Source organism: Colobus angolensis, unplaced genomic scaffold, assembly GCF_000951035.1.
Source record: "Colobus angolensis palliatus isolate OR3802 unplaced genomic scaffold, Cang.pa_1.0 Scaffold153, whole genome shotgun sequence".
NCBI lineage: Eukaryota > Metazoa > Chordata > Mammalia > Primates > Cercopithecidae > Colobus > Colobus angolensis.
Window position 1 is genome coordinate 6107018 of NW_012114633.1, and position 25920 is coordinate 6132937.

Genomic DNA, 25920 nt, shown 5'->3' on the forward strand with positions numbered 1-25920 from the left:
TCCCGGGCTCCCGCCATTCTCCTGCCTCAGCCTCCTGAGTAGCTGGGACTACAGGCGCCGCCACCTCGCCCGGCTAGTGTTTTTATATTTTTTTTAGTAGAGACAGGGTTTCACCGGGTTAGTCAGGATGGTCTTGATCTCCTGACCTCGTGATCCACCCGTCTCGGCCTCCCAAAGTGCTGGGATTACAGGCTGACTTCTAATTTTTTAAAAAAATATTTAAAAATAAAAAGGCATACAACTTATAAATTTTGATAATTTCACTGGATAGGTATTCTTCATTCCAGACGCATTCAAGTATTTATTGGTTTGCAAGCTCATCATTGTAAGGCTATGAGATCACATATTTCTAAAAATATAGTTTATTAAATTGAATTTGAACTTCTGCATGTGTAGGATTATAGATACTTATGGTATTGATATGAACCAAATTTTTTTGTTTATACAAATTACAGACTGCACTAAATTTGTTTTACCTGACCATAATTGGACATGGATTATCTATTGCATCACTGCTTATCTCGCTTGGCATATTCTTTTATTTCAAGTAAGTAAATTTAAAATATTTTAAGAAAATTACTAGATGTGTCGAGTGAATGCTCCATCATGTGCATATTTATGTCATGTCTGACAAAATATACAAATATAGATGATTTATAATGTTTGAAATAAGTTGAATGTTTAAAATAAGTTGAAATTAAGTTGATCTCAGCTTTGTAAAATATGTGGAGGAGATTGATGAAATATCTTAACCTGAATTTTACAAAATTAGTAGGCATATAAAAGTGAAGACATATAATAAGGAGTCCAAACTAATATATAAACCTAACTATATTTGCTTAGGGAACTGTTAAATATCATAGGCCTTCTTAATTGTGTGTTTAGCTTTTGGCCAATTTTAATAACAGAATAAGTGTCCATTTTAGAAACTGGAATTTTGTGCAAATAATAACAATGGCATTTAACATATGTCATAAAAAATATAATCTAAATACACTTTGTTTAGGGTTTTTCCTGGTTTGGAGGGTCATCATTAAAAAGGTGTGACTGTACTTTCAATTTTACTTGTAATTCACTCCATTTTGAGGAGGAAGAGTCAGCTCCAATTTTTTGAACAAAGCAATCAACAATCAATTTTAAATTTCTAGAAAGTTAAATTCTAAGTCATGCATGCATTATTTTATGTCTTCACATGATTTTCATAATTTTGATCATCAGTAATAATTACAGAATTCAGTGTGACAAGAGTAAGTAGCTACGTTTCATTGTATCTTCATCAGCATTGTCGTCATCTTCTGCTCCTTCTGCTCCTGTGGCTGCTACCGCCGCCGCTGCTCCTTCTCTTTTTTCTTTCTTCTTCTCCTTCTCCTTCTTCTTGTTCTTCTTTTTCCTCCTCCTCCTCTTCTTATTATTCCTCCTCCTACTCTTCCTCCTTCCTCCAACTTCCTTCTTCTACTAATTTTAAACAAAGAAGATATATATATATAAACATATAATTTTAATATCCTATTAAGCAATTTCTTATATTTTTCTAGTTTTATTTCATATCGTTTCTACAGTTTTAATTATAGCATTTAAAATATTTGAACTATTTTTATAACAGCATTTTATAATTAGCACTTTATATGTTACTAAGCAGTTTTTAAACAACCATTTGAGCAGCTAAATAATTTTTCATTTAGTAAGTGTACAAAAGTTGTTATATAAATTCTCTATTTTTGAGTATTAACATTGCTTTCATTTTTTTTTCAATTAAAAAGCACTGCAATGGACATTTTCAACTATAACTTTTCCCATAGTTTGTACTATTTTCTCAGGCTACATTCCCAGAATCTTGGGATTTCTTGGTCAAAGGGTATATATCTTTTTATGGCTCTTGAAACACATCATCTCAAAAATATCTAAAATGAACATGTTCAAAACAAATTCATAGTATCTACCTCCTTCTAACCCAAGTTGGTTTTCTTCCAGAGTGACCCATCTTTACAAATGACACTACCAGAAATCCAATTACATTGGCCAGAAATTTAAGAGTGATCCATGATACATTTCTCTCATTTTTCTTCTCTGTCACTCTTTCCTTACACCTGGTGAACTTAACCTTTTGAAACCCTTCTAATCTATTCCATTTGCTGATCACTACTGCCATCACCAGCAGTCTTGTTCTATCTAGCTTCAGTAAATTCACTTTCTCTCTTCATTTAATTCTAAACAAGGCAGCCAGAATAATAGTTTCAAATATTTAGATCAAATATTGATCTGATTTTGCCATTCTTTGCTTTAAAATTTTTAGATTTTCCATTGTAATTCATATAAAACCAAAATCATTAACTTGCCCTGCCTGTTATCTTTGCCTCCTCCTTAGTCTAATTAAATGTATTTATCTTTCAGATCTAAATTTTAGCATCACTTCCTCAGTGAAATCTTCCTGAATTACTCATTGTAATCTTTCCAGAATTGCAATTAATGATAGTAGACATAGGGTAAAATTTTAATGAACATTTGGAAGACCACTGGCTCTGCAAATTAAAAACTAATACAGCTGAGAGTCTTCAGATTAAATGGTCTCTTTTTATGTTGCATGTTATAAGTCAAAATATCCAAGCACATTAAATTTTTGAAGAAGATAAAGGTAGGAAGTACAACAATTACATTTGCTTGTCAAAACCAGTGGCTACAGGGAGGACAATGGTTTCTAGAATGCTAAGTCATACGGTCCCAAACAAGTTAGAATTTAGTAAAGATAAGTAAAGTCCTGCACCAATTTCCTAAAGTCAAATGCAAAATTAATTATGTTCCTTCATGTGAAAGAGTCTAAGATTTAACGGAAAATGCTTGCTGTGAACTAATTAGAGTAGAGCTGCCAAGTGAAAACAATACTGCAAGCCAAATGATACCAACAAATGTACAGTATTCAATTTTAAATCTCTAATCAGACCACTTATTCACCTGGTTCACTATATGAGAGCAAAGCAAGATATCATAAAAATTAATTTATCAAGTGAAGAAATTGAAGAAAATATCAACTGATCAGGGCATCAAGGTACCATACCAGGAGCGTTAAGCCAGAAAAAGACAAAATATATAAGGCACAAGGTATGATTTCAAGAATCCAAATTACTATAATTAAGAATACAGTTGGTATAATAACAAACAGAAAAAAAAATAGCTCAATTAAAAAATAAAAAAATGAATATAACTAAACAAAATGTAATGAACCTTGCCATCTGCCTTCCTGTCACTCAGGGTTTTCAGACAGAAATTAGCTGTTAACCTATCAGGAAAGTTGAAGTAGATAGCTTTTCTATCCTGGGTTCATAGCTGGACCTGAGGATCTTTAATGCTTTTTCCAAACCCAAGAATCTACGAATGAAATGGTAATTTAGTAAAGAGGATTAGAATGAAAGAGTTATCTTTTTAATCAAAATATACAATCTCCATATCAGGGAAGGTGGTATCTGTCAAAGTATTTTGCAAGCTTAAAGCAATCTACACACGTAAACTGTATTTCTTATTGATAAAGAATTGGAATAAAGTCATGTTCAGTATTTTTATATCTGTCTTATGTATGTTTTATTCAAGAACAAATACTATTCAACTGACACAACTAATTTTAAATTTTAATTGAAGGGCTAAAATTTAAAATCAGAGAATGTTTATTTCATCTATGGAGAAGTGCTTTTTTAAAACTGGTATTGTGTATATATTTGATAAATTATTAAATTTAAGGATGCAACCTGTAGGCATCCTTTGGTTCTCCCAAATACTGTTCTCATATTTTACATATAAATAGGCCAATTTTTTAGAAAAATAGTATTTTTTTAAAATAAAGACTACTGTGTGCAATAAATACATGCATTTGTTATTTGCTAAAATGCTCATGCTTTTAAACAAGATGTATAACATGCTACATAGGCAAAACTTTGTTAAAGGAAATGAGTGTCTTGCCAATATAAGAAATTTGACCTCTGCATAAAAGAAAAAATACATTTTTCAAATAATTACCTTGGTTTTACTTGAAGTTTTTACTGAAAGTACAATTAACTGTTTATTCCATATAGTGAACTGAAAGGAAAAAAAAAGAATTTTTCAATGGTGAGTTAGTATGAGAGGTATGCACTTGAATTCAGGCATAACTTAATTTTAATGGATAGTGTAACATACTGATTAAGACATGGGATGTATTCCAAACTTGTCATGTCTACTTCCTAATAGTATGGACTTAGCCTGATTTTGCTTTAAATAAGCCCCAGGGGTGTGTGTGTGTGTGTGTGTGTGTGTGTGTGTGTGTGTGTGTGTGTTTATAATGGGTCATGATGTTATTTAAAATACTGGGCAAAGTAGACTCATATAGGACTTGGCATTTAGGAGCCCCTCAATAAGTAGTAAGAGTTACTAATTTTTTCATTAGACTATATCAATCATACAGGCACTCAGAATACATTTATGTAGTCATCTGAAATACTCACATGTAACAGTAATACAAAGTAAAATAAACAAAACAAAACAAAAAAAAATGAGTATTATTCTGGAGATACAAAGACCTGGGGAACACTGAGAAAGGAAAGAACCATTCTAACTCATAGAATCTGAAGATTCCTGAGGTGATATTCTAATTGAAGCAAATGCTTCAATGATGGGTAAAACTTCAACAGATAGAAATTATAAGCCATAAGCAGTGAAGAGATTGTCTAGTCTTACACCTAATTTTACTTATTTTCTAATTAATTAAGTAACATTTTCAAGATTTCTCCTGATCTGTGTTCTAGTTCACTTAATTATTTTAATTGACTCTACAAATCTTTAAAAATGAATTTGAAAAGAAAGAGGCAAAACTGCAAATTTTCCTTTATTATTATAATTCTCAGGCCTTAGGTAAAACATGAGAAACCATCTTCAAGTAAAACTCATGTATAGCATTTTAAATATTTTCTGTATGTCTAGATGTCATTACAGGAGGCTGTGTTCTTTCTTTCTTTCCTGTTTTAGAGATAGGCTCTCACTGTGTCAACAGGCTGGAGTGCAGTGGCACGATCATAGCTCACTACAGCTTCAAACGCCTGAGCTCAAGCAATCCTCCCCAACCCAGCCTCCCAAGTAGCAAGGACTACAAGCACACACCACCATACCCAGATAATTTTTTAACTATTTTTTTCTTTAGAGATGGGGTTTAATTATATTACCCAGGCTGATCTCAAATTCCTGACCTCAAGTGATCCTCCTGTCTCAGCCTCCCAAACTGTCGGGATTACAAGCATGAGCCACTGTGCCCAGCCTGAGAGTGTTCTTTAGACAGGCATAATTGGTCTCAAATTCCACTTTGTCACTTACTTGCTGTGTAGCATGGAACATGTTCTTTCATTTTTTTAATCCTCAGTTGTGTGTGTTAAAAATGCAGATCATATTAATATCTACATCATAGATTTGCTATAAGGACTGAGATAATGGCAGGGTTATCCGTGAGATGCAGTGTTAATCAGAGTGTCTGATTCAAAAAATGTTATCTATGATTGGCATTGTTCTCACTTCTTATTAGTCCATTACAAGGTTTGAATATAAATATTTAGCTCTGGTAGGTATGTTATACCTACCAGTAAGATCTTTAAAAACAAAATTAAATAGTTCAGGTTCTAGTTTTAAATGGACCATGTTTATAAAGAAAATATTCATGTAAAAAAATAAGTAAACATTGAACATTTTTATAACCAAATTAATAATATAATTACGATAGAAAAAAACTATGGTTAAGTAAATCAGTCAAAAGTTATAAGATTTTTTAATGACCAGAAGATAACATGTAGCTTACTCCATTTTTGAATCAATATTAAGGAATTTTTAGTCTTTGAATTTATATACGTCTAACATTTATTCCACAGAATTATCTACCGGACATGTCACTAGAATTAATGAAAATAATTTTATAAAGTTAGCTTTATGAGAGCAGGAGTCACCTCTGCTTTGTTTCTTTATACATCTCAGGGCTTAGCATAGGATCTTGCACATAGCAGGCGCGCAATAAATTTTTAAGGAATGAAGACATGAACTGACTTTGAAGCTAACATACAGGATAGACTTGCCCATGTCTTATCTGTAACCTTCAACATGTCCCTTAAGATTGTCTGGCCTTATTTGTCTCCATCAACAAAGAAAGGCATTAGACTAAGACTCTAAAATTCAAATCAGTAGAAGCATCTGTGTAAAACAAGATGAAAGACTCTGCAGCTAGATCCAAGGAAGAATAGGGCCATCTCAGAAAATATTGAATTTGAATGGTTCATGACTCATGTTCTTGTGAAGTCAGGGGCAACAGAAATTATTAGCTTTCATCCAACTAATCTGAAAGCAATTCCTAGAGGAGCTGATGTTTCACCGAAAATTATTCATTGTGTATAAAAATATCTATTAGCAGATCCTTTCTGTTTCTTAACCCAGTTCCTCATACTGTAGTTATTCTTGCTTACTCGGTATGGGAAACTTTTTTCCTCTTCTTTGGTAATTGAAGGTCACTGACCCAGCCTAATAAAAACCAAGAACCATTCAAAAAGTTGATTTAGGATACTGTTTGTTATTTTTTATTTAGAGAGAGAAAAGTCTGCCACTCATCCATTCTTTAAATTAGAAACAGAGAACACAAAACAGTATTCACCAGATATACTTCAGTTTTATATTAGAGCCAATTAAAGGAACAAGTCAGAGCAGGAGATAAAAAGAAAGGGAACAGAGAGGGAGGGGAAAAGCGAAAGAGACATAACTTTAGGGCTTGCCAAGCTCTGAGAAGCAATGACTCTTACTCGTAATGATTCTTGGAAAAACAAAGTGGAACCCTTTAGATAAAAAATAAATAAATAAATAAACTTTACTGGAATTACTTACAAATTATATTTTAATTATTGTTTAAAATCAGAGAGCAGAGCAAATCTTACTCTTACAACCTAGACAGAAGGCTTCATCTTTTTTCCACAGAAAAGAGAGCATATGACATCTATCCAACTTTTATAGAAAAAAAGAGAAAATGCTGTTTTTATTTTATTTTATTTATTTATTTTTAAAGAACATCTTTGCTAACATTCAGACACTGACCCCAAACAATTTAAAAGCCAAGTTGCATATTTGGAACTATGTAAACAATGATATCTTCTGTAGGTACTTGCCATAGGTCCCAAATAAAATTCAGAAAAATAACCTCTATCCAATTGGTAGACCAAAGCATTCAAATTTAACTTATTAAAATAAACTGTTATTGCTTGTATTTCTGCTTCTCAGTACAAATGACCAAAATTCTCATTTTTTTCTTAGATCACATCTGAATATATTTAAACAGTATTGTGAACTGTTATCTCATTTCCAGTTTCTTCATATTTTTTTCAATTAGAGCAAGCATAGTTTTTCTTTAAGCTATAAGTTTTCTCTGAAAATTGTGCATGATTAATCTTTTTTTTTTTTTTGAAATGGAGTCTTGCTCTGTCGCCCAGGCTGGAGTGCAGTGGCGCGATCTTGGCTCACTGCAACCTCCACTTCCCCGGTTCAAGCGATTCTCCTGCCTCAGCCTCCCACATCATTAATCTTTAAACCATATTTAAACACAGCTATTAATGAATTCCTACGTGGAAACCTATAGAGTTTGCTCTACTGATTACCCTGATGTTGTACCTGTTTTGACATACTGGAACTTTGACTTTTCATTTATTTAAAACCTGGCAATACTGCACTGTCAGAGGTTTGACAAGGACTGAGTTCAAAAGCAGTCATCTAGTGTTCTCTGAACAGCACATCCTTCACTGCCTACCCAGCATAACGCTTGCTCTCTTAACTCACGGTACATTCATTTATTCATTGTAAATTTGTTATACACTGTGGTCCTGAGATATAGCCTATTCTGTGGTCTGTATCCCAGGTTTCCTTCAGCTTAACATTAGATATTATTTATTTAACTTTTTTTTTTTTTTTTGAAACGGAGTCTTGCTCTGTCGCCCAGGCTGGAGTGCAGTGGCTCGATCTCCGTTCACTGCAAGCTCCGCCTCCCGGGTTCACATCATTCTCCTGCCTCAGCCTCCGGAGTAGCTGGGACTACAGGTGCCCACCACCACGCCCAGCTAGTTTTTTGTATTTTTAGTAGAGACGGGGTTTCACCGTGTTAGCCAGGATGGTCTCGATCTCCTGACCTCGTGATCCGCCCGCCTCGGTCTCCCAAAATGCTGGGATTACAAGCGTGAGAACTATAGGTTTTCTTAAATGTTTTATTCGGTCATACTCTTAATGAATTTTAATCAATTAGTGAACATAAAAATCCATCCCTCTCAAACTGAATGTTGTGAGAGGTGAAAACATTCTTATTCCATAATGTGAGATGGTGCCAAAATGTTTCAAATATGTCCATTTTAGCTGCATCTCATTTCCAGTTGTTCCAAAAGTGAATTGAAAATAATTGCATTTCTACATATACGGTTTGAATGTGAACAGAATAGTGCAAGGAATAATGGACATGCTTTAACATTAACCTGTTCTGCTATAAGGTCATTGCTATTACTGGCTTATGGAGAAGAGTCCCAGGTATGGAAATATAAAGTAAATACAGTAACTGAATTAGATAATTTGGACTTAAGATATAAAAAATATAAAGCTACAAATCCACATTAAATATGCATATTTTTATTCCTAGGGATATATTTGATAAATATGCAACTTCAGAATGGTGAATTTCATCATACGTGCTATTTAATTAAGCATACCTAAATTTTCATGGCAATAGAATGACAATACATTTTGAAAATTATATCATTATTTGAATAGATTAAAATTTTGTTATTTGAAATAGAAAATAGAAATAAATAACATTTTTTCCCAAAAGTCATAATATATTTTACAATTGGGTTTTCCATTATTATAGACAGTTTATTTTTCTAAATCATACCCACAGACATACATGAGAAGAAAGTCAAAGCACACTCTCAAAACTGTAGTTTACTTTTAGTATTTAGGAAAAAGAAAAAAACAGAGTGACTGGATATTATGCTGCTAACATTTGCTGATGAAACATTAAGATGTCAAAAACCAAGAAGGTCTTACATGAAAGAGATGCAGATAAATTTTTGAAAAGAATAAAGTAAACAATTTTTCATTAATCATTAAAAAAGCTATATAACATAAAAGAGTATGAACTTCAGAATAAAAAAGCCATTCAGTAAGTTATGTTCTTTGAATTTAATTTACTCATTCTGTAGAGTGGAAAAAAAGCCATCGTGGACTTTTACCTTGTACTCTTGTCACATGGCCTGTTCTTGCCCCTCAGAAACTTTAAGCTCAGGGCTTTGACAAACAGGGATGTCTTCCTATCTGGGATTACATTGTTTAATTTATGTGCCTATTTACCTTCCACTATAATAGGAGTCACAGGAGGTCAGGGTTTTGCTTTGTATTATTCACAACTGTTTCCCCAGTTCTAGTAACAGTACCCAAAATATTACTATCCAATAGTAAGTGACTAGCAGGAAAATAGTCAGAAGCCTTATTGCTTTCTTGAGAACTTCAAAATTCAAACTCAATAGATCACTTAATAAGAGTGTAACCTTGAGAAACTTACCTCTGTTTTATTAAAAGATAATAATACTTCAAGGAGTTATTAAATATGATAAGGACTTTCAAGTGCTTATCTCTGTGCTGGGGATATTCTAAGGGTTTCAAAAATCGTGGCTGCTATTATTATAAATTTTGCCTCTGAAAAGGTTTTTGTTTGGTTGGTTGGTTTTGGAGCCCAAGAATCACAGAGATTCAGAAAGACTTTCTTCTCTTGGTTTCCTGCTCACTAGAACACCAGGAAAAGCAGCCTTACCAAAGCAGTTCACAAACGGTAGAAAATCAGTTGTCCATACAAAATGAACATGGCTGTTCCTTATGCAGCCTGATACTCCTATATTTCATTAAGTCAGCAGCCCTGAAATGCAAGGGCATGGGAGGAGGGAGCATAATGGAGGAAGAGTAATCATTTCTCCTCTAGGATCTTCATTGAACACCTTGGTTGGAATACTCACACGCTTTCTAATCTGGCCTAATCTAATTTGGATCACCAGCAGCCTCCAAAAGAGAGCTACTGAAAGAGGTTATAGACTTCTCATATGTAAACGTGATTCCATCAACTTGAGAGTTCCATTGAACAGACAAAAGATAGTCACACTACTGATTCTTTTAATGTATTTGTTGTTTTCTGCCTATTGTTTGTGGCAGTGTTCAGATTGACGGTTTCCTTTTGGATACATTGTTAGTGTTTTTTGGGGGGAAAGATCTGAGAAATTGGAAATTAAATTAGATAAGGTAGAATAAGAAAGCAAATACTTTGTAGACTGTCCTATTCTTATATTGCTTGTACTTTCCCCTTTCATGATTCATTTTGCTCATAATTAGTATTGAGAAAAGTAGTTTGGAAGTTTTTAGCTCATGTCAAAAGCAAATGGAAAACAGAGGCAAGGTTATTGTCCATATACTGGCAGAACTTTGAAGATGGAGTACTATAATATTTGGGATCTGCATGATAGTGAACCTAGCAATTTGGCAACAACTATAGAAAGAATGAAATTTCTTGGGAAGATAATTTAGGTTGCTTTATGTATTGCCCTTTATCATATGGAAATTCTCTCTAATGCTAATTCCTGTTTGGTAAGAAAAAAATGACTATTTTTCTGTTTGATTGAGTTACTTAAAATATACATATTTTAATATAAAGGAAGTTTTACGTTACTGAGGTAAACCTGCATGCTATTTTATTATTTGTACCTAAAACCCATTAGAGCATTTGATTAAAATCAGCAATATGATAATTACGTTAAAAAACAACAGCTAACTTAACATGGAGTGTTTATCATGGGTTAGATGTTACGCTAAGAGTTTAAGTGATTTACCTCCTCTAACTTTCAAGTCAATCCTATGAAGTACAATTTTTATCCCTAAATTACAGATCAGAAAATTAAAGATTCAAGATCTTAAATAATTTACCCAAAGTCATACCGTCAATAGATGGCAGAGTTCAGATTCACTGTCTGAACTACACATGGTGACTTGATGCTACTTGCTTCTAAAATTATTCCAAAAGTGAATTGAAAGACACAGTTTCATTACATATAAAGTATAATGATTTTGTTGACACAATAATATCAACTGCCTCTGTAACTCTGCTTGCCAAAATTGCATATTGAAATAGCATTTTAAAATAATTATATGTAAAAAATACGAAATAGAAACAATCCGGACCCACAAACCACATTTTCTGTTCTGTGGTTATGTTGGGATAGAAAGGGAGATTATAAAATTTAAAGAAAGCAAAGGATTTTTGTAAACGTTCTCTAAGCCTCTAAGAAAATTGCTTTTACTATTTTGAATAAAATAAAAATATTTAAGAATTTAAGGTAAGTAAAATTTGTTACAGGTTAGTATATTTGAAAAAATATACAAATATTTTAGGGCTTCATTTGAACAAATCATGTGTTTACCAATGACATGTTTTTGGTTTTCACTTACAAGTTGATTATATTAGTACCAATCTACTTACATGTGTTAAGGAATATGTTTAGAAACAAACAATATACATCGTCAGAAAAATCTGAGCCATTTTTATACTAGACATTGATAGAAACCATATGTTACTTAGCATCTGCATTTGTTCAAGTTGCACAGTGCCTGGGGGTAGAAATGGAAGAAACTGAAGCAAAAGGTTAGTATTTTAGACAGTAGGACATATTTACACAACACTAAATGAAATGATGTGGCAATGGTCCAGTTTACTATAATTTGGGCAGCTAAACTGGATATCAGAGTTTCCAAAGCAGAAGTCTTTGGTTTGAGTTATATAGGGTGGATTATCTAGTCTGACCACGTTATTTGGGTAATTGTGTAAAACACTCTGAATAAACTTTAATGTCTTTGTAATGAAATTACTTAATGCATCTTCTTAAGAATTTGTTTTGTCTTGATATTAAATATTCAATAAATTTCAAGGGAATTTCATTATATTATTTCAAAACTTTACCCATAATGATATTGTTTGGGTCTTAAAAAGGGAAATATGGTATATCCTTTTATCCCATACTAAGAGAATAAGAAGTCATTTGTGTGTGTGTGTGTGTGTGTGTGTGTGTGTGTGTGTTTGACTCACAATAATGACATTTTTTGGAAGAGAATATATACCGGCCACTCATTTTTAAGTACTTACCTTTCAAGACAAATTTAGGCAGGAGCAGGTTCAGAAAAAAAAAAAAAAAAGGAATTCTGACAGGAACAGAAATACAGAACATCATAGAGGATATTTAACTTTATACTAATAGGATTAAACTTTAACTGTATACAAGAGGATTAAATTTTTTCATCAACTAACTACAGTTACCATTTTATTTTACTCCCAATCTTTTCACATGTGAATATTATTAATATAAACAGTTAAAATATAAATGTATTTATTATGTTCCTAGCTCCTATCTTTCAGCTCTTCATTCATGTCTTATTTTTTTATTTCACTTTTTAATTGACATATAATAATTGTACATATTTATGGGGTACACAGTGATGTTTAGAAATCTATAATATACAGGGATTAGATGAGGATAGTTAGCATATCTATCATCCCAAATATTTATAATTTCTTTGTGTTGGGAAAATTCAATATCCTTCTTCTAGTTATCTTTAATTATTTTTCTAATTTTTACTATCATGCAATATGCCCACATAATCCTTCTAGCTATTCAAAACTACATGTTAACTATAGTCATCCTACAGTGATACAGAACACTAAAATTTATTCCTCTTATCTAGCTGTAATTTTGTATCCTTTAACAAATTTCTCCCTATCTCCACCTTCCCCCTACCCTTTCCAGCCTCTAGTTCTACTTTTTTCTTCTATGCAATCAACTTTTTTAAAGCTTCCACAAATGAGTGAGAGCATGCAGACTTTCTTTCTGTTCCTGGCTTATTTCATTTAATGTACTGTCCTCCAGTTCCATCTGTAACGCAGTGAATGAGAGAAGTCCATTTTTTTTTTTTATGGTAGAATAGTTCTGTTTTTGAAAGTCTCCTTTAATGTTTGCTTTCCTTTATTTCAACTTACTTCTTACAAATATATCTTTCTTGCTGTTTAAGCAAACCTTCTCAATCTTTTTGTTATAGTTTGAAAATATGAAATTTTGTTATTTATAGACATGTCTTAGCCAATGGACTTAGATATATGTGTGCTCAGCAGAAAAATGACAAAATCACCCAGTTAAGAAAAGTGCTTTACTTTTTTTCCCTTGATCGTAGCTGAGTTACTTATATTGTATTACTAAAAACATGTATATTTGCATGGATAAGCAGTTCCTTTCTAAACAATACTTGGCACTCAATAGACATAGCTAAGCTCAAAGCAGGCATTTTAAAATAAGACCATATGAACAAATGTTGTATGTCTATAACTTTCATCATGGAACACTGATGAATTACAGAAATAAACCACACATAATATAACTGATTTGGAAAGAACATTATTTACTAGACTTTTTCTGATGTTCATTAACTCTCTTCATGCTCAATGAACAGAAAGTAATTATGTCACTGCTGGGGCATTTTATCAAAAATAGGATTGTCTTTCTCTCAGTGTTGAATTTTCCTAAGTAATAGCAGGAATCATGCCACTCTTCTGTTCAAAACTTTCAAAGATTCTTTTTTTTCTATAGAATATAATCAATAATCTGTAGATAAGGCCTGATTCCTGCCTGCATCACTACTCCTATACACTACAAAGTCCATTAAACTACTCTGTAATATGAAAATACTAGCTGGTTCCAGTTGTTTCTATTTTGATGGATTCCAGCTGAATTTCACATATTTGTTGGCATACGAATGTCTTACACACACTCAGCAGTCATTCCAAGAGCCATCTTGCCCATGAATCCTTTCATAGAAGTCTTGTTGAGGCATATATTGACAATTTATAAATATTGATTTGGATCAAATATTCCTCCAGACTCTTTAATTACTAGAGGTATATATGGAATCACAGACCTGTAGCTGGAAGAAAGACAATTTCGGAGGCAATATACTCTAAACTGCATTTTTAAACATAGAAAACCTTGGCATCCCATCCTAATTCTAATAACCTGGGCACACAGTCTATTTAAGATAAAGAGATGTAGTGATAAAATTAGGGAAAAGTCTCCTTAAAGTTTCCAAAATAGAAGCCTTTGGCTTGAATTATATATGGTGGATTATATAGGTTGATCATATTGATGGCATTTAAAACACACACACACACACACACACACACCATGAAATTGTATGCCTCTAGTGAAATATTTCCTCAGGTCTTCATATGAGTTCACACTTGACATTAAGTATTCAGGTACAAGTGGATCCCATGCTATTATTTTGAAACTTTAATCATAATGAGCCTTTGAGTAAATGCATTATAAAGGAGGTAGTGCTTGAACATAGGCAGGCAGTCATATGTGCATAATCTTCTTAGAGAGGAGGTGGATTCAATCTAAGAGTGACATCACTTATCATTAGTGGCACTTTTTGTTGAAATCTGCTTCTATGTGAACTCCACACAGTGAACTCTCTTTTGTTTTATAAAAGAGGAACTCTAGTAAAAGGCGATATTACTTTTACCTTACATATGGTTGCGCCAATTAGAAAAATTCAGTAAAGCTGAGCAAATCTCATTGGTTGCTAAGTTTACATTTTTATCAATTCATCTATTCTGAATACTTTGTTATTTTTTCCAGAGTGGCCTGTGTAATGACCATCATCACAACAAAACACACAGTTATATTTAAACAGAACAAAATATGTGGTATAATGAAAAAAGAGTTATTCACATGAGAATCTGACAGCAAATACAAAGTGTTCAAATTAATTAGTTGCATAAGTTTTGATCAATTATCCAACTTTACTGAATCCCAATGTTTGCAAAATGAGTTAAACTATTAATTATGTTCAGAAATTAATAAAGAAAGTCATGTAGAGGCCTTGTACAGGCAAATTTTCTAGCCCTATGTATATTTACCTCTACTGGAGCAACTCATTTGTCTCTAGGTTTTAAGCACTTACAGATTTTCCCTAATTAAGATTTTATAATGAGTGGATCTTAGGGAGAAAAAATAATTCTTCCAAAAGTGGAACAGCTGCTATGAATTGGGAATGTATCTTATTTGAATAATGATTAATAAATAAACATTTCATGATGTGAACACACTTGTTTTTCTTGCTTTTTAGGAGCCTAAGTTGCCAAAGGATTACCTTACATAAAAATCTGTTCTTCTCATTTGTTTGTAACTCTGTTGTAACAATCATTCACCTCACTGCAGTGGCTAACAACCAGGCCTTAGTAGCCACAAATCCTGTAAGTAAACCAAGATTGTGCCCTTGGTTCAAGGGCCTAATGGAAAAGGGGGAACGTGGCTGATATATGGATAATGTGTATAATTAAGTACACATATATGTATATTTTCAAGTCTGACATATATGTACATTTTCAAGTCTTTATATCTTAGGGAATATTGAGAAATATTTACCTTTCTACATTAGAATAGAGCTACATCTACTCTACAGAGTATTCCCCCAGAGTATTCTCAATATTCCCTAAGATATGAGTGAACATCGAAAAGTGTAACATATGTATTTGCTTCAGCTATTTATACATATACACATGTCTTCACTTCATTTTATAGCTGTAGAGTCCTCCTGCTATGAGACATAATAGTTTATCACTACATAATATTTATTCAATCCAAATGAAAAACTCAAAGCAATGAACTCTGCATAGTTCGAAAAAATAGTACATGCACATGGAAAACTTAAATAAATTATATTTTTTGTATCAGGTTGACTTTAAAAAGTCAATAAAACCAGGAAAAGAATGAACTGTACGTATCCTACTTGAGATTAAACTTCATAGCATAACGTTTTAAAAGGAACTACAGTGTTCGATCTCAATAAACATTTATAAATTGTTGCCTTACAGGCCATATTTTTAAAACATAGTTTAAAATTTACTTATCTAAATGTATACATTTTGTGTAAGCTATATGCATATGTAAAATGTTTAAATTAAAATATCTGTATACATAAACATACATTCAAATTGTAAAAATTATCTGCTTTTATAATGTTTATGGAATATTTACTATATTTTGTATATGTGTATGTGTCTATATAAAGTGTTTTTTAAAAGAAAAAAATTAGTGACTGAAATCAGGAAGGGAAAGAATTGTTAACAAGTGGGTCAATAAACAGTCTCGTGTGTGTTTTATGTGTGTTTTTAGAGTAACTTTCAAAATTCTAAAATTCCCTGCATTGTTTGCACATGTGCATCCGGATTGCTTAATCTTGTATATGCTCCACTCTAAAGTCATTGGATTAGAAAACACACTGAGGTATAATTAGCAACATAAAAATCTGGCTAATGTCCTGCCATTTTAGAGTGAATTTCTGTAAGACAAAGAGATTCAGAGTTTTGTCTTGAAGCTGCAGAGCATGAGATTCTAAATCTTGTATTTGTATACAAAGATTTGTTTAATAAACACATTATAAATTGTCATATATTTTTGTTTTGTATTACTAATGCCCTGCATAGAAATATTTTTCTGCAGTATGTTCTTAATTCTTTTTTATTGTAATGGTTTATCGATTAACTTTTTGAATGAAATCAAGAATTAGAAGCCCAATTAAATATAAATATTTAAAAACTCTTTAGATAAAAAGTTGAAGCTGAAATTTGTAATTTCTTTCCATATAGTAGACTATCTCATTTTCACCTTTGAGTGAACTTTAATATAATGCTGTGTTTTACATAAAGGTACATTATTTAAAATTTAATGTTATGTATTCTGCAGATACATTTAATGAATAAATAGGTTTTACAAATATCCTTTAGTTAGGAGGCATTGTATATAATGAAAACAAAATTGGAATGTTCAGGTTGTAGATTTGATTGATGTATAAATATTAGCAAATCATTTAACTTCTCTGGTACTAAGCTTTTTTATGTATAAAATATATGCCTAATGATAATGTACACCTCATAGGACCACTGTAAGAATTAAATAAAACAATATTTGTAAAAGTATTTTAGGCTAACTCCTGGGCAAATGCCATTATTACTATTCTGTGATAACCCAATATTAACAATCCAGTGCATTTTCTTTTCAATTTTATTTTTGGTTAAAAAAACTATTTCAAAAATAATGATAATTGCCACTAAACATTTATTGATTTTCAGACTAGAAACTGGAGCCCATAGGAGTAACAGGTCATGTATTTTTGGGAAAGCTTTAATTGTATTCTCCTCTTTAAGGGAGTAAACTGTCACTCTTACTCTTTTGTGTTTTCTTTGCTGTAATTTGAATGTCTCTCTTCCTTGCTTCTTTTAAAGTAGAGAAGCAAAAATGGAGACCTCAGGAAAAACAGAAGGGAAACAATAATCTGGTCCTCTTTTTACTTACACAAAGCCCTCAAACTCCGTATTTGGATAGGATAACCGATGGATGTATTAGATTATTATTTAATAAGCATTTGCATGAGGAGCATGTAATATGCAAAACTTTTCAAGTATCTGGGCACTTTTAATGAATTGGTTGTAAAATTACTATTATTTTCAGCAGAACGCAACAGTCAAGGGATTCATGATGATGTAAATAAGTGTAAAGTTATTTATGTGTGACACTTTTATACTTATAATTACATAATAACAAAAACACATTCAGAAAATACACATTCACTAAATAAAGTAGATTTAGAATTTAGACTTTTTTTCTGGAAGATATATCATTACAAATCTTTGGAGTCTGTGGCTAAAAACTTTAAAGGCATCATTAGATGAATACGAAGACTGGCATTCCACAAATCCTAATCATTAATGTATAGGATTTTGTGTGGAGGGGAGAAAGTTCCATGTTTCCTGAGCTAAAACTATTGCTTTACATGTCAATTCATAAACAAGTAAATATTGTTTTTTTCTTCTCACAGGTTAGTTGCAAAGTGTCCCAGTTCATTCATCTTTACCTGATGGGCTGTAATTACTTTTGGATGCTCTGTGAAGGCATTTACCTACACACACTTATCGTGGTGGCTGTGTTTGCAGAGAAGCAACACTTAATGTGGTATTATTTTCTTGGCTGGGGTAAGTGTCATTATACATACTTGCTGATTCAATGGATTAAAAAAGCCTTTGGAGGATGCCAGGTTCCTCTGTAATACGAATATACCAATGGGTAATCATTTTTAAAGAATATCAGGTGATTAACTTTTGCCTATTATTGCAAATTGCAACATTTTAAGCAAAGAATCACTGACTCATCCATTGTTTTCAGTAGTCACAAGTCAATATATAATAGTGTCTTTTTTTCTATTGAATATGCCAGTGAATAGGGTATCTTGACTATGTAGTGACTAATAGAAGTAGAATGATAAATTAAAGATTTAGTCTTTTTACTATTCTGAATATTCATTTTTGCCACGTGTAAAATGAGAGCATTGGATTTAAACATCTTTTAAGTACCATTCTAAAAATATTTGTTTAAAATGTTGTCATTTTATGATAAGAGTAGAGGGATTAGTGATTGAATAAAGGCATGCAACAGATTTATTTTTTTTCCACACAATCTCCTGATGTGGTATTATTCACAAAGAAAACAGTGATATACTTCTGACATATTAAAAATAACTGGAATAATACAAAATATAAAGTGCAGAAATGAATTTAACAGGACTAGTTTCCAGAAACAAAACTGAAGTTGTACTTATCTATTATCATATATCTACTCTATCTATCTATCTAATCTATCTCTCTCTCTCTCTCTCTTTCTCTCTCTCTCTCTCATCTATCTAAGCTATCATCTGTATCTAGAAAGAAAAACATATACAGAGGTGTAATATACACACACACGCACACACACACAATTTTAGTGTATTCTGATTAACTTTATAAAGCATTGCTTAATTTCATATTTGGAAGAGCTGATGTAGAATGTTCAAAGCCTGACAAATTTGTGATACATAAATTAATCTCTTTTTTCTCCTCTTCTTCAAATAATGGCTTACTAGTAGTAATCTCTCTCATAGTGGAAGTTCTTGTGATTCTCAACCTTTTTCCACATCTGATAATGTACCGAATATTGGCCAATTCCATCTCACAGAAAGTACATGAATGCTGAATTTCTTCTAATCCTTGTGGCTTAGGAAACACATCTTAAGAGTTAAGTTCTGAAGTCCACTGATTCAAAATGACCTATGAATTATAGTAGAAGAAAACATACACACATATACACACAAACACAAAAATGTAAATATCTAATACTTTATAATGTGTGTTGTTGACTATACAAATAATGTTTATTCAACAAATATACAGTGGCTAGTTTTTTTTGCTTCTAGAGTATCTTCGAATTTTTGTATTTAATTACATATTTTTGAAATACCATCTGTAGAAAAAAATCCTATTTATTTTCTTTTTCTTTGGTATTACAGGATTTCCACTGATTCCTGCTTGTATACATGCCATTGCTAGAAGCTTATATTACAATGACAAGTAAGAAAATCTCTTTTTATTATTTCTACTGGAACAACGTAAAATAAAAAATTTCAACATAATGTTTTTATGTTTTCTCTAGTTGCTGGATCAGTTCTGATACCCATCTCCTCTATATTATCCATGGCCCAATTTGTGCTGCTTTACTGGTATGTAACAAATTCTCCTTTCCTTATCATTGCTCACATTTCAACTTTCTTTCTGAACCATCTGGCCTACGATATCCTTCAGGGTCCCAGTGGACACAGATGGACATGCATGTTCACAGTGCTTAAATGAGTAGGGTTTAGTGAAGGTATCATATTTGATGCATAGGCAGGAAAGGCAAAGGAACTAATTAGTAAGGGATGGTGAGCCATTGGGGATCAACAGTGGAATGCTGTTATCACAGGTAGACCTGAAGAGAGAAGTGTTAGTGTAGTGAAATGAGCACTGGGAAGAGTCACCCAGTAAGAGATCTGATTTTGATTGGAGAAAAACAACCACTGCCAAAACCACAGCCTGGCAGAATAGAAGTAGCAGAAACAAAGACTCGAATTTATCTTTATTCCCATACTTTTATCTTTTTTTCCCCCATTAGCCAGATGCAGCAAATGTCTCAGGGCAAGGAAGTCTGGATGAAGCTGTTCACAGACATCAGCCTCCTGTGGCACAGAGAGGAATAGAGGATGAATTAGCAGGGGGGTGGGAGGTGACAAACAAGATAAAACAAAATACCTATGTAAATTTTACATTATAATTATTATCATTTAATGTCAGTGCACCAATTGGACATTTTAGTGTGATTGCAGAAAAACAGAAGTCACATTTGATGCTTTTATTACACTATTATTATTTTTTATTATTTTAATTGAAAAAAGGTCTTGCTCTGTTGCCCAGACTAGAGTGCAGTGGAATGATCATAGCTCACTACAGCCCCCAACTCCTTGGTTTAAGGGATCCTCCCACCTCAGGCTCCTGAGAAGCTAAGACTATAGGTATACACTACTATGCTTGAATAAGTTTTTTAAACATTTTTACAGAGACGGGATCTCACTATTTTCCCCACGCTGGTCTCAAACTCTTGGGCTCCAGGGATCCTTCTGTCTTGGCCTTCACAACTGCTGGGATTACAAGTGTATTACATTATTTGAATAAGAAAGTAAATTAATACAAACTAGCAATCTAGCATGCTTTGTCTCAGAGAGTATTAGAGATCATAATGCAATTACAGTCCTTCAGAGTGGTATTTTAGTTACAGCTGCTATTCATTTTTTTGTTGTTGTTATACTTTAAGTTCTGGGATACATGTGCAGAACATGCAGGTTTGTTACATAGATATCCATGTGCCATGGTGGTTTGCTGCACTCATCAACCTGTCATCTGGGTTTTAAGCCCCACATGCTTATTTCTCCTAATCCTATCCCTCCTCTTACTCCTGACCCCCTGACAGGCCCCATTGTATGATGTTCCCCTCCCCATGTTCATGTTTTCTCATTGTTCAACTCCCACTTATGAGTGAGAACATGCAATGATTGGTTTTCTGTTCCTGTGTTAGTTTGCTGAGAATGATGGTTTCTAGCTTCATCCATGTCCTTGCATAGGACATGAATTCATTCTTTTTATGGCTGCATGGTATTCCATGGTGTATATATGCCACATTTTCTTTATCCAGTCTATCATTGATGAGCATTTGGTTTGGTTCCCAGTCTTTGCTATTGTGAATAGTGCTGCAAGAAAACATATGTGTACGTGTATCTTTATAGAAGAATGATTTATAATCCTTTGGGTATATACCCAGTAGTGGGATTGCTGGGGCAAATGGTATTTCTGGTTCTAAATCCTTGAGGAATCACCAAACTGTCTTCCACAATGGTTAAACTAATTTACACTCCCACCAACATTGTAAAAGTGTTCCTATTTCTCCATATCCTCTCCAGCATCTGTTGCTTCCTGACATTTTAATGATCACCATTCTAACTGGCGTGAGATGGTATCTCATTGTGGTTTTGATTGGCATTTCTCTAATGACCAGTGATGATGAGCTTTTTTTCATGTGTTTGTTGGCTGCATAAATGTCTTCTTTTGAGAAGTTCCTGTTCGTATCATTCGCCCACTTTTTGATGGTGTTGTTTATTTCTTGTAAATTTAAGTTTTTTGTAGATTCTGGATATTAGCTCTTTGTCAGATGGATAGATTGCAAAAAATTTCTCCCGTTCTGTAGGTAGCCTGTTCACTCTGGTGATAGTTCGTTTTACTGTGCAGAAGTTCTTTAGTTTAATTAGATCCCGTTTGTCAATTTTGGCTTTTGTTGCCATTGCTTTTAGTGTTTTAGTTGTGAAGTCTTTGCCCATGCCTATGTCCTGAATGGTATTGCCTCACTTTTCTTCTAGGGCTTTTATGGTTTTAGGTCTTACTTTTACGTCTTTCATGCATCTTGAGTTAATTTTTGAATAAGGTGTAAGGAAGGGGTCCAGTTTCAGTTTTCTGCATATGGCTAGCCAGTTTTCCCAACACCATTTATTTAATAGGGAATCCTTTCCCCATTGCTGGTTTTTGTCAGGTTTGTCAAAGATCAGATGGTTGTAGAAGTGTGGTGTTATTTCTGAGGACTCTGTTCTGTTGCATTGGTTTATATACCTGTTTTGGTACCAGTACCATGCTGTTTTGGTTACTGTAGCCTTGTAGTATGGTTTGAAGTCAGGTAGCGTGATGTCTCCAGCTTTGTTCTTTTTGTTTAGGATTGCTTATTCTTGGCTATACAGGCTCTTTTTTTTTTGGTTCTGTATGAAACATGAAGTAGTTTTTTTCTAATTCTGTGAAGAAAGTCAATAGTAGCTTGATGGGGATAGCATTGAATCTATAAATTATTTTGGGCAGTATGGTCATTTTCACGATATTGATTCTATGCATGAGCATGCAATGTTTTTTCATTTGTGTCCTCTCCTATTTCATTGAGCAGTGGTTTGTAGTTCTCCTTGAAGAGATACTTCACTTCCCTTATAAGTTGTATTCCTAGATATTTTATTCTCTTTGTAGCATTTGTGAATGAGAGTTCACTCAAGATTTAGCTCTCTGTTTGTCTATTACTGTTGTATAGGAATGCTTGTGATTTTTACACATTGATTTCATATCCTGAGACTTTGCTAAAGTTGCTTATCAGCTTAAGGAGTTTTTTGGCTGAGTCGATGGGGTTTTCTAAATATATAGTTATGTCATCTGCAAACAGAGACAATTTGACTTCCTCCCCTCCTATTCGAATACCCTTTATTTACAACTGTGATTAAGTTATCTATATGTGTGCTTGTGGGTGTATGTGATATTTTTCATGTAAAATTCAAAGCTTCCTCATTCTTATTTTCAGAATCTTTTAAAATACAGATATTCTATTATTTAACTATATTTGCTAGCTGCAGTTTAGTATGTGGTTGTGTTGGATCACTGTTCAAACCATTCTCAAAATGTATCATTGTTAAGCCATTCTTGTATAATTTATTATGACTTTCCATAAAATTTTTTCATATATCTTAATGTAGATTATAGTGAAAATTTCAAAGGCAGAGGCACTTGCTTCCCTTCCTTCTCCTACATTCTAAGGGCATGAGTGACATGCTGTGTTTAAGTTGTATCCTGAGACTGCCTGGCTTTGCATTCTGTGCACAAGAGTCAGCACTGAATCCTGGCTCTATCACAGCTGCCTGTGTATCATCTCAGACCAAGTTTTCTGTTTTATTTTGTTTTTAACCTCTCTGTGTCTTTGTTTTCTCATTTGTAATGATGGAATAATAAGAATATATACCTCACAGGGTATTAAAAGGATTAAACGAGATATTTTCTGTTAAGTGATTTGGCACAGTTAGTGCATAGAATATTATAAATTCTTGAAAAAATGCCTTCAAAATTTCTTCACTTGTAGTTTCTGCATGATACCATGCTTCCACTCTGAGGAGAGCTCAAATAAATTATAATGTATTATTGGGCTACTCAGGAGATTCCAGAACAAATGCAAGACAATATTTTATTACAAAAGACCTGGCTGCACAGAGGGATACATGATTCAGACTTCTAAATCAGTAAGGTTCAGGAAGTGAAAGCACCTAGCAAATGCAAAATGTAACATCATCTACACAACCCTTGGAAACATCTATTCATATAAACTTTGAGGAAGAAGAGTGAGGATGAAATACAGGATTATAGCCCATCAAGCTGTAAGAAAAGAAGTGAAAATCCACATTATTTGCCTAAAACTTTCCATTTTGTTGGCCTAAAACAACATTAGGAACCTATTTTTCCATCCAGATAAATAATTCTGTCCTTGTTTAAGCTCCAGAGCTCCTCTTTGGTCCTGGCCAATTCCAAGCTCCTGGGAGAAGCCCTAGTAATTTCTCTCATGGTTATCATATGGTTTTGCACAACTTTTATAAATAAGATATTTTAATCACAAGTCATTCCACTCAGACTTCCTCCATCACATTTCCACATGAGCAGGGTGGTACTGGAGTGACTACAGCACTTTTGAGATCCTGTTGAGGGGAAGTTGAGAGATGATACCTTTAATTTGGGTTCAGTGATAGATATTTAGCTGACTTCAGTGCATAGTTAAGTGATTGGAAATGACTTCCAGAAACTCTCCTACAGCCACTGTATAGATTTACTCTGCTTCCTGTCATGACCCAAGTGTGGTATTGTGTTACGAAAATAGCCTGATGTGCCTACTAGATATGTAAACTTTATGAGTATGGCAGCTAAAGGTTTCTTCTTTTCTACTGAACTAGCTTTGCTTGAGGGTGGGAGAAATTCAGACATAGTTCTTCTAAAATTTAAAATTCTTCTTTTATTTTTGTTTAAAGTAAATGGAAATATTTACAAAAAATAAAGTAAGATGAGGGGATTATAATTCTCAAAACTATGTTTTGTGGAAAAATAGCATGGAAAATAGCATCGAATTCATTCTAAGATAATTATTTATAAAATAGTTAATAGAATAATTAACTCTATTGTCATCTCTAGTTTCACATTTTAAATCAGACTTGCCATTTAGAGAAGCACTTTGCATTTAAAATTTTTCATATAATTGGGATCTAAATTGCAATGTTTCTGCTGTTTTATAATTTATGATTTAATGTATTAAGATTATAAAATATTCTATATTAAGCAGATAAAAGATTATTGTTATCTTTTTTTAAAGAGCAATGGATGCTTAGGAAGGGAATATATTAGGATGAATGGAATAACAGCTGACATGTTCATTTGTCATGTTTCATTCTCACACCTGTTGAAATGGCTTAATCTGCTTTTGTCTTTATCGTTTTTCTGTGTCTGCAAACATTGCTTTTCATAGATGTGTTTCCATTAGGATTATAGTGAACTGTATATTTTTGAAGCATATGTTCCATTAAATTTTCTAAAAATAGTGGAAGAATATTTTTATGCCCAGTTACTTTTATGAGACATGTGTCAATTTAGCAAATGCATGTTCTTTGTTATTTGTTTTCTATAATAAATGGGAAAATACTAGTTTTTGCAATTTTTAAACTGTGTGAATATAAATTATATTTGGTTAATAGTTTGAAAATTTGAGATTATTAAACAAAGGGCAGATGCCAGAACTAAGGGTGGGGAAAAAGAAAAGTGAATCACAATTAGCCCCTATGGAGCTCTTCTGAAATTAATATTCATGATTCTATGGAAGGCATAAGGAATGGGCATAGAGAAAATGGACCAAAGTAAAATATATTAACTTGGGCGAAAATAAGAAAGAGATAAACTCTAACTTGGGTGAAAATAAGAAAAAGATAAACTTGTATTATGCAAGAGAAAGAGAAATAAATATGTTTCAGTAGGACCCTGTTTGCTAAGTCACATTAGAGTGTGAAAGGTTTATGTCTCCCATCCAAAGAAACTACTGTCTCTTCGAGAAAGTTGTTAAGGCACAAAAATAGTGAATATTATGTCATTACAGGAGGTCTTATAGAATGTCAAATTATTTTAGCTCTAGAATGACCGGGGTTGAATATCAGCTGGTTCAAAGTTCCCTCATAAGTAAAAGAGGATTACAGTGCTACTTTGGAGAGGTGTTTTAAAGATTATTGTTACAAGAAGAAACAGGAAAGTTTTTGGTTTGAAAGATGAAAATGGTTATTATGGTATAATATACATTTAGAAAGTATGTCATATGGACATTATAAAGAGAGAATTCTTTAAAAATTAGCATTTTTCTATAAACAATTATTATCTTTGATTTGAAAATGATCAAAAGCTTTAGATTTTAGACCACAGAATTTTTTTTTTTTTTTTATTTTATTTTTTTTTATTATACTTTAAGTTCTAGGGTACATGTGCATAACGTGCAGGTTTGTTACATATGAAAATGGTTATTATGGTATAATATACATTTA

At 32.8% G+C, this 25920-nt stretch overlaps 1 protein-coding gene across 3 annotated transcripts in view; it reads left to right on the forward strand.

The window, feature by feature from the left end:
- The window catches only part of CALCRL (calcitonin receptor-like), a 103832-nt gene that overhangs the window by 68454 nt on the left and 9458 nt on the right, over positions 1-25920 (forward strand). For all 3 annotated transcript variants that reach the window (XM_011936489.1, XM_011936490.1, XM_011936491.1), the window contains 5 exons: positions 456-547; positions 15232-15358; positions 17983-18136; positions 19483-19543; positions 19626-19692. In XM_011936489.1, coding sequence (XP_011791879.1) covers positions 456-547; positions 15232-15358; positions 17983-18136; positions 19483-19543; positions 19626-19692 — 501 coding nt within the window. The remainder of the gene's footprint in view (positions 1-455; positions 548-15231; positions 15359-17982; positions 18137-19482; positions 19544-19625; positions 19693-25920) is intronic.